This window comes from Sebastes umbrosus, chromosome 15, assembly GCF_015220745.1.
Source record: "Sebastes umbrosus isolate fSebUmb1 chromosome 15, fSebUmb1.pri, whole genome shotgun sequence".
Taxonomy (NCBI): Eukaryota; Metazoa; Chordata; class Actinopteri; order Perciformes; family Sebastidae; genus Sebastes; species Sebastes umbrosus.
The window spans coordinates 28591006-28600495 of NC_051283.1; the positions used below are offsets into that span (position 1 = coordinate 28591006).

Genomic DNA, 9490 nt, shown 5'->3' on the forward strand with positions numbered 1-9490 from the left:
TTAAATAATAAATCGTACACCAGCAAGTTGGTAAAGAAATCTTCAAAATTAACAGGAATTACAAATCAGGTGTAAACCTTATTAATGCAACAACATATAGCCCACTCCCACGTTGATAAGAGTATTAAATCATATTGAACAGATTAAAAATGTGTGATTAATCAAGAACGAATATTAGAATCGTTTGCCCGCGCTCAAGTCCCAATGCATCCTCAAAATCTCATAATTGTTAGAGCTTTCTAGACAAAGAAAAGTTCTACAAAATGCCAAGATTGCCCAAAAACGTACGGAAAACATCCTGAACATTTGTGTGAAATTCAGATACATATATGTAACACTGAACCCATCCCCCCGAGTGTCACAAGACACATAACAGACCTTTTTTGTCTGATATCTCTGCAGCAACCAGCAGCTGAATCAAGGAACCTTAACCACTATATGAATCATATATGTTATAGATATATATGTATCTACAACATATATTTATTATTGTTTTACCCCTATCAGCATCTATAACCCCATAATGTATTATAACTGTGCATTAATGACTTAATAGTACATTCATTTAGTGCAATAATAATGCGCATTGTGCAATAATCTGGTTTACTCCGGCATTAACTCTGCAGTTATTTATACAGTACATTTAAACTAATATTCATATTTATTTATACTATTTGTGCATTTTTACACACTTAATGTTCCTATTTTTCAGCATTATTATTTGCACTGTTGTTATATTTCTTATTTATATTTTCTCATAATATCTCTAGGCTATGTTTATACCAGCAAAATGTATTTCTGATTCTGATATTTTTTTCATTGCCAGAGAGATGGAAGTTGGGCCTGGATTGGAAAAAGTTTTATTTACCATTATCCCATAAATATGACTTAAAGTTTTACCAAACTATTATTTTAATAGCTTATTTACTCATGAATATTTCAAGTTATCGAGAAATAGGCTACTCAAGATTTTAAACTGAATTTTCTAACATTCTAAAGTAATGAGTGACAACTTAATAACTTTGCAAAGCCTTTATTGATAATCATCTTTTTTTTTTTAAATGATGTGTTTACAAGCAAAATGTTAACATCCACTCAGATTCACTTAGTGACCTGAGTCAGAGTTACAGAGTCCTCCCATCACAGACGTCTGGATTAATTATAGACACCTCCGGGAGGGCAAGTGTGATCTCTGACCAACAGTCCAAACACACACCAACATACATCCACACAAAAACAACAAAATAAATTAGCATATTAGCTTAATTACAGTATCTAAAATCTTCATACATATCCTCAGATTTTATCACTTAATTTACAGGATGAGAGCTGCACTTAACACCTTCAACAACATGAGCGAAGTGCATGTGTCATCACCGCCAAAACGAATGAAAAGACACTGATTTTGTTGATGAGGGCGGAGGAGGTCGTGGCTGGCACTGTCGTGGTTGTCGGTGCTGCAGTGGTCGTGGTTGTAGGTGCAGCTGTGGTCGTGGTTGTCGGTGCAGCTGTGGTAGTGGTTGTCGGTGCAGCCGTGGTTGTAGGTGCAGCTGTGGTAGTGGTTGTAGGTGCAGGCGTGGTGGTGGTTGTAGGTGCAAGCGTGGTGGTGGTTGCTGCTGCAGCCGTAGTGGTGGTTGTAGGTGCAAGCGTGGTGGTGGTTGTAGGTGCAGCTGTGGTAGTGGTTGTAGGTGCAGGCGTGGTGGTGGTTGTAGGTGCAAGCGTGGTGGTGGTTGTTGCTGCAGCCGTGGTCGTGGTTGTCGGTGCAGCCGTGGTCGGTGCAACCGTGGTCGTGGTCTGTCCGTTGCCAGAGGCTGTTTTGAGTATAAATTGTTGGATCAGTGTCACATTTAGTCCAACATTTCAAACTAACATAACAACTTTATGTGGAATGAAAGTTTCTCTTACCAACAAACAGAAGGAGGATGACACAGATCTTTGCAATCATGGTGATGCAGTTGTAGTTTCTCTTCTTTGCTCTCTGAAAAATAAAATTGGTCATTTTCATCACATAAATTAAATCTGAAAATATAAAATTTTTAACAGAAGAGTATAAGAGTCTTAAATGAAATCGCTTGCTGATATTTTCAGTACACCAACTCGAAGCTGCTGATTCAGTAATTAAAAGAAACACAACTAATAAGACGTGTCCAGCTACTGCTGGTTCCACCCTGCTAGATAACAGGTTAGGAGTGATTGACCCATTAACTCTAATTTTCTTCTTTGGATGACTCTTAATTGAAATGATTACTAAATGTTCGTACACGAGGTACCTACAGCAGCTTTAAGACAACTTTACAATGCTTTGCTGATCCTCAATTCAAACTGATAATTAAGTGTGTACAAGTTAAACTTATTTTATGACGATGTGTGTTGAAACAAGTTCCAGGTTTACATTTCACAATATTACATATATTTCATTTAAATTTAAGATAAAATAAAAATGAGAATAGCAACGTTTCTCGACCTTGGTGTTCAGATTTATTTACATTGTTTCTTAAATTTGTAATTAAAAAGTAATATTTCTTTTTAAATAATAACAGTATTATGTTAAACTTTATTTGTATAGCACTTTTTAATACATACAGTGCGGCTCAAAATGCTTCACATAAAATTGTATGAAACATCATTTAAACGAATAAATCAATTAAAAGGTGGCAACAAAACACTGAAATATAATAAAACAATGAAGAATAATATGATATTACATTTCATAAGTATACTGTATAAAATACATACTTTATTGCCAGTTGAAAACTATATTGACACCATATGTTGTTGGAACACAAAAAGTTGAGAAATTCTGCTTTTAATATACCCACAAAATAAAATGAAAATAAATTAATAAAAAAACATTTTAATAAATCATAAACATAATAAAAAAAAAAAAATCTTAACATATCTAAATTGCTAGAATCTCCTTGAAAACAAAATGCATTGATTCATATCGGAGTCATAATCAAACTACTTACAAGGTTGTATTCTGGCTTGAATGTCGTCCACTGCGGTGAATGAAGTTGTGATGATTTCTGATTCCAGCTCCTCTTTTATAAGCGAAGAAGACGAGATGACATCAGTCGATATGAGTAATGACAGCTCTCGTCATGGTTAAAGGTGTGAGAGTGAATCATTTAATCATAACAAACCATGACATGTAGATTAGCTCAACCTGTCATACAAGTACATTGACATTTTTTTCTGGCATCACCGTATACGGTCTGTGACTTTGGGTTTGGCAGCTTTCATCACCGTTCATTGTGACTATTGTATATAATTTGGGTCAATGCAATATTTCTGATCTACGTCCTTACAGGAATATGCAGGTATTCACTTCATATACAAGTCAGAAGTAAAAAATGTGGAAATGAAAAAGGGGATGACCGTTTCAACTTCCCCTCATCAACAAAAAAAACAGTTTGTTCACCTGGCATCAAAACTGGCTTTGTTAGTGTTAAGATTCAGAATAGTGAGTGATCACATTTGTGAGGTTAATTTCAATTATTGACTTTGGAAAAAAAAAACGTTAGCATGAGGTCCATTTCATAGACATATATACATAGACGCCGCATTGGACGCTGCAGCAATACGTCAACGTGGGCGCCATATTGGACAGGGCAAGTCTGACCTGTAACCCTATACAAGTGAACGGGGGAGTTGCCGTTTTTCTGGATAAAAAGCACAATAACGTCTAGATTTCTCAGCCGATTTCAATGAGTTGTTATTATATTAAAGGGTTTATGATCTAAACGGGGAGTAGAAAAATAAAGTTTTGTCTGCGGTTACTTAGAATCTGGATAGTTGAGCTATAATCGCTGCTAGACGCTCAGCAGACGAGTGTGTACCGTAGGCTGACATGAACTGAATTACTGATGTGATAGAAAATAATTCATTCATCAGAAGGAATTGTTAAAACTCACGTTTGACAAGTATGGCTTTGGCTTATTATACCCCCAACGTATAATAACAACGTAGTAGGGGGTATATAGCTATCCGCGTGTCCCTCCGTCCGTTCACGTGTCATACTTTCGTTTTTTGGAGCAGAACTCGGAAACTATTTAACTTAGGAACTCGGTCTGATGGTTGACAGTGTGGTCTAGTTGTGCCTTTTCGGAGGTTAGAAGTCCAGGGTGCCCCAAATTTCTGAAATTTTGGCCAAAAACTGTGATTTTTTTTCGACTTCAATTTCGTTTCCGGAGCAGAACTCGGACACTATTTAACTTAGGACCTTCAAATTTAGTATGATGGTTGACAGTGTGGTCTAGTTGTGCCTTTTGGGGTTAGCAGTCCAGGGTGCCAGGGTGAGGTTTTGGGCACCCTGGACTTGAGAAAGGTGAGTTAATAACATGCTACATTGTGCTCAATAGACTAATTCCATTAGTTCCTAAAAGGGTAAAACCTTTGATCCTACTTTAGAAGGGGTCAAGCGGTGAGTGGGGGTATATGAGCCATGCCCACTTTTGCCTTGTTTTCCTTGTTTAAGTTTAATACTTGTAGAGAGGTCCCTGTATAATATAATATAATATTATATAATATAACTTAAAATGAAATGTCGGCTAATTTTTTAAGGCACAAAACTTAAAATAAACCAAACTACTTTATTTTGTCACTGAAGTTTTAGGACTTGTTGCAACATTTGCTTTTTTTTACAATTGGTAAGACACATTTAGTGTTGTCTTTATCCAGCTGAGCACAACAGTCACATCCAAAATGCAACCAAAACACTTCATACACAACTCATGATCAACTCTTTTACCAGAACGCTGGTGACTCATGACTTTAAAAACACTAACAACTGGTAGCACGCTAATAAAGGTCATATTACAAAAAGCTTATTGTCTTTTTTGTCCTGTGATGAACGTAGTTCCCTAAACTTTAATGCTCGTGTCACTATTGGAACAGACAATATGGTACATTGACAAACTACCTATTTTGTCATTTATGTATGAGGGTTTGTTGGTATACATATATGATTTTAGTACCATGCAGTCAGTGATTTGTTGGAAGGATATTCAGGGAGAGATGCTGACTCATCAAAGTATGTAGGTCACACCTAACAGAATAATGGGAAACTGAATATGAGACGCTGTTTATAGAACATCCATCCTTCTTTCCATTATTTATACCAGTTTATCCTGTTGATCAGACTGGAGCCCGTCCCAGCATGCACTGGCCTAGCCACAATTTGTCCCACCCCATTTCCCAGTTATTGTATTAGTTAGAGATCTTGTTTTTCTAACACATAAATGAAAAACCAGAAAGTTTGTTTTTGTTTAACAACAAAACAAACAAAAGTTTTTAGACCGAAAATAATCCACACACTAGATAATTTTCCCATGAATATGTTTTTAATTATCACCAAGTGACGTTTTGAGCGTCATGCTCTTCCTCAGACCAGGAATTAGACACACCCTCATATACGTACAATTTGGCAGGTCACTTGGACCTAATAGGCTCCATACATATAAACAATATAATGTGTAGTTAAAATGAAAAATCTCTAGACAATGCACCAAATATACACGAGATCTTGCGCAAAACTACCTCAAAGAGACACACCTGTCCGTCAGTTAAACAACCGTGTCAGTGCCTTGAGCTAATCATAACAACTTGAATATCGCATGACTAGAGCACCATATGAACCATCATAGTTTATTACACCGCTTTGTTGAATACTCAATTATCTCCTCTCCTTTGGTAAAGGATGGTCCAGTGTATCCTCTGCTAAGAGGAGATAAGAAAGGAAGCATTGAAGCACCTTTCCTTGACATTTAGAGGATTCAAACAGCTCTTATCATCGCTGCCGATGTGTCCAAAGTGCAGATCCAAAACACTTCTCTTTTGAGTAACAATGAGTTTTTGTCACCTCCAGTATGGGGAAGTTTTAAACAGCTTATTATCAAAGTATCTGAGAGAAGGAACGCAGCTTCTCATATCACAATTTTGAATTGTGGATCTGTACTCAGAAGCTCTTGTTTAACTTGGCCCGGTAGTTTTTCCAAGCCAAATGGGCATTTGATGGAGAAATCTCCAAATGTCAAAAGTTTTTGATCCCAAATCACAGCATGGCTTCTTCCATGGTGTTACTCAAGGTCTTGGTGTCTTAATGTGGTATTTTGGAGGGATTATTGATAATTTTTAGCAATTCTCCAGCAGTAAAAAAATATTAAATTTAGCACCAATTCTGATATAAACCCCAAAATTGCCGCAACAACTTATGAGACACAAAAAGACAAAAGCAGGTCTATTGTGGGTCTCAGATAATTTTACAAGTGAGCTGCATCTTCATGTAAATAATTCATTTTTTTCCCCTCCGTATACCAGTTAAGCTCTTTAAAACATGCAGGATTGAGACGTGTACGTGGGTGAACTTTTAATATAACCCTTATCAATTTATTTTGAGCCTTTTGGAATTTGCTTTTGAGAAGTTGTTGAAGTTTTTGTGTTGTACCAGGAGATGGCAGCGTAGTCAAAAGGACTTTGAACTAGAGCTCCAGTTAGTGTGTGAAGAATCCAGAAAAAAAGCTTTTCTGGCTAGAAAATTGAATTCTTTGATTTATCTTGGTGAGGCCATATTTTCACAAATCAAACCAGTGAGTGACGTCACGGTGACTATGTCCACGTCTTACTGTATATACAGTCTTTACAGTTTACTAATAACAGAATGAACATGAACATAGTGAAAATAAGATGGAATATAAAAGGAGATTAAAATACAATGCATAACATAAGATATAAAGTGAAATCTACTGAATAATAATAATATTATTAATTGATATTATTAAAATCAGTACCCATATTTGCAGCATGCACATACTATATACATCAATAAACACTGCTGCAGCATCAGAAGGCCTCCATTTTCTTCTACTTTGTTGTGTTCTTTTCTTTTATACAGAAAAGTCTATGTATTCTTAGCTTTTACTGACAAGTATACAGAAAGGTTTAAGTATACTTGGCTTATACTGACAAATATACAGAAAAGTCTAAGTATACTTAGCTTATATTGACAAGTATGCAGAAAAGTCTAAGTATATTTGGCTTATACTGACAAGTATACAGAAAAGTCTAAGTATACTTGGCTTGTACTGACAAGTATAGAGGAAATTCTAAGTATACTTGGCTTATACTGACAAGTATACAGAAAAGTCTAAGTATACTTAGCTTATATTGACAAGTATGCAGAAAAGTTTAAGTATACTTGGCTTGTACTGACAAGTATAGAGAACATTCTAAGTATACTTGGCTTATAGGCCTACTTGTACTTAATCTTTTGATCAAGATATACTTAAGAAAAGTATAATGAAGTATTCTTTCCTTATAGGCCTACAGAAAAGTATATACTTGACTTGTAGTTGTGCTTACTTGTTGATACAGTAGCCTATTAAAGTGTGTGAGAGTTTGTAAACAAAGGTTTTGATATGAATTTACTCCAATTCATCAAGAATTTTCCAAGTTTCTGGATTCTCCGTTCACCGTGGAGGCATGCGAGAATTACAACTATCCGTAATGAGAAACGCCATACACATGAATGGCAAAAATAGTTTGAATCGTACTAGTCAAAATGCAATTACGAATATCTAAAACTGGAGATATCTTGAATTAGAGTCTTGACTAGTCAAAATGACGTCGCAGATATCTCTAATGAACATCCTGTCTAGCTATTAAATGTTAAAACATACATGTGTGCATACTTCCCTTTGCCACTGACTGTCTACACAGTGTTGTGATTGCATTTGCAGGATTGTATGTGGTACACATTTGGCTCTATAATAATAAGGTTTATTTTCATGTCACATAAAAGATGCCAAGTCAACAAGACACGAGCAGTCACAAAACACTGCATTATAAATGCAAACAAAAGTACAATCGGGGTATTTGCGTTTGATGCATTAATGCTTTAGTGATGGAAGTTACGATTGTCTCTGACTCCACCTGCTCTGTGTCCTTTGCTCTTTGCTTAGTGGTGTCCTCTTATGAAAAGTGCAGCAGCTTTTATTACAGCACAAAGCAGGTAAGACAACATCAGAGTCTTTACAAAGACATGAACGAAATATATTAATGTTTTTCAATTTCAACTGAAGGAGTGGCCAACCACGTACTTATTCATGCACCTTTTATTTGGGTTACTCAATAAAGAATCATGACTACGACATGTTAATGTATGTTAAGCATGAAAGCCTGTATGTCCTGTACTGTATCTATAGGAGAGAATGGATTTACCAGAGTTTTAAGGGTGTGATCACCTCTACAATCTTTTTTTCTTTAGTCTGAATTACACCAGAACAAAATTAATTGCACTTACATTGCTTTATTGCAGGCGACTAATAGCCATAAAAATACATCCAAGTCATTCTAATTATTATTTATCGTGACAAACTTTACCAAATAATGCATTATAAGGTCTTTTTCTTGCCATCTTGGCATCTGGACTCTCAGATTGACCACGTTCAGTCCCTGTTTTCATGAAGAGACACAAAACTATTTTAAATGATTACCTCATATCCATTTAATAGTACTTATTATTATTCTCTGGAGAACATGAATGTGTGTACCAAATTTCACGTTAATTTATTCCATAGTTTTATAGGAGATATTTCAGTAAAACAAACTAAAATGTCAACCTGCTAAAATACTAATACATCATCTGTGAGAAAATATAATATATATAATATATTGTTACCTATTTTTTTTGTACTTATGAACTAAAATCATTAAAATTTGCTTCATGAGACGACGAGACCAACGTGGACTTACAACAAAATACCAAAAGAAACAAATATGAGTGTGATGCTCCATCATACAAAACAACAACAACTCATGTTCTTTGCATTTTACATTTTAATACTTTGAATACTTTACATGGCATATTAACATGCATATCCAGATGCAGACGACAGAGCAATCACCACAGTATGCAGCACAGTGTTTTCATCCAGTAAATTCCGAGCAAAAAAAAAATTGAAATATGGATATCAAATATCTCTTTGATTATATTGGACGTAAGAGCTTTTCATGCTGTTTTATCCGCCTACAGTATATGGCTCATATGGTTCTATGTCAGAGTTAACAGCAGTTAGTAAAACGTGCATGTATATTATGTCAAAAGAAGTTTGTCAGTATGATTAAGTATGTGATGAGATCTGTTATCATTAAATTAGGTTTGTGTTTGCAAAGAACACAAATCACAGTTAAAGCATGTTAGAATTTAAGATATATAGTATCAAATCAAAGGTATAAACATGAAAAATAATGACAATGAATTAAGTTGACTCATACAGCCTCTTCATAAACAATACATGATGTATATAGTGTCTAAATGTTGGTGATATTAAGACCATTGTTCAAGTCCAGTTCTTAATTCAAAATAAATGCTGTAACAACTGCTATAACTAAGAAGAGACTTGTTTTGTTGAGGACTACAGAAGAGGCAGCAGCAGTTGTAGGTGCAGCTGTCGGTGCAGCCATGGCAGGGGTGGTGGTGGTCGTGCTTGTA

The 9490-nt window shown here is 35.5% G+C and overlaps 1 protein-coding gene across 1 annotated transcript; it reads right to left on the bottom strand.

Moving 5' to 3' along the window:
* Positions 1-1017: 1017 nt before the first annotated feature.
* On the bottom strand, positions 1018-3104 carry LOC119503549 (mucin-5AC-like). Its single transcript, XM_037795392.1, has 3 exons — positions 2970-3104; positions 1906-1978; positions 1018-1811 (listed from the first exon to the last, which is right to left on the bottom strand). Exons 2-3 carry the CDS (start codon positions 1943-1945, stop codon positions 1345-1347), a joined length of 507 nt encoding a protein of 168 aa, XP_037651320.1. The 5' UTR covers positions 1946-1978; positions 2970-3104; the 3' UTR covers positions 1018-1344.
* Between the last annotated feature and the right edge of the window lie 6386 nt (positions 3105-9490).

Bases quoted from the DNA above. Each gene is read 5' to 3' on its own strand.
- LOC119503549 (XM_037795392.1), bottom strand. From the start codon at position 1,945: ATGATTGCAAAGATCTGTGTCATCCTCCTTCTGTTTGTTG. The intron at 1,812-1,905 runs GTAAGAGAAACT...TACTCAAAACAG, and splicing joins CATCCTCCTTCTGTTTGTTG to CCTCTGGCAACGGACAGACC.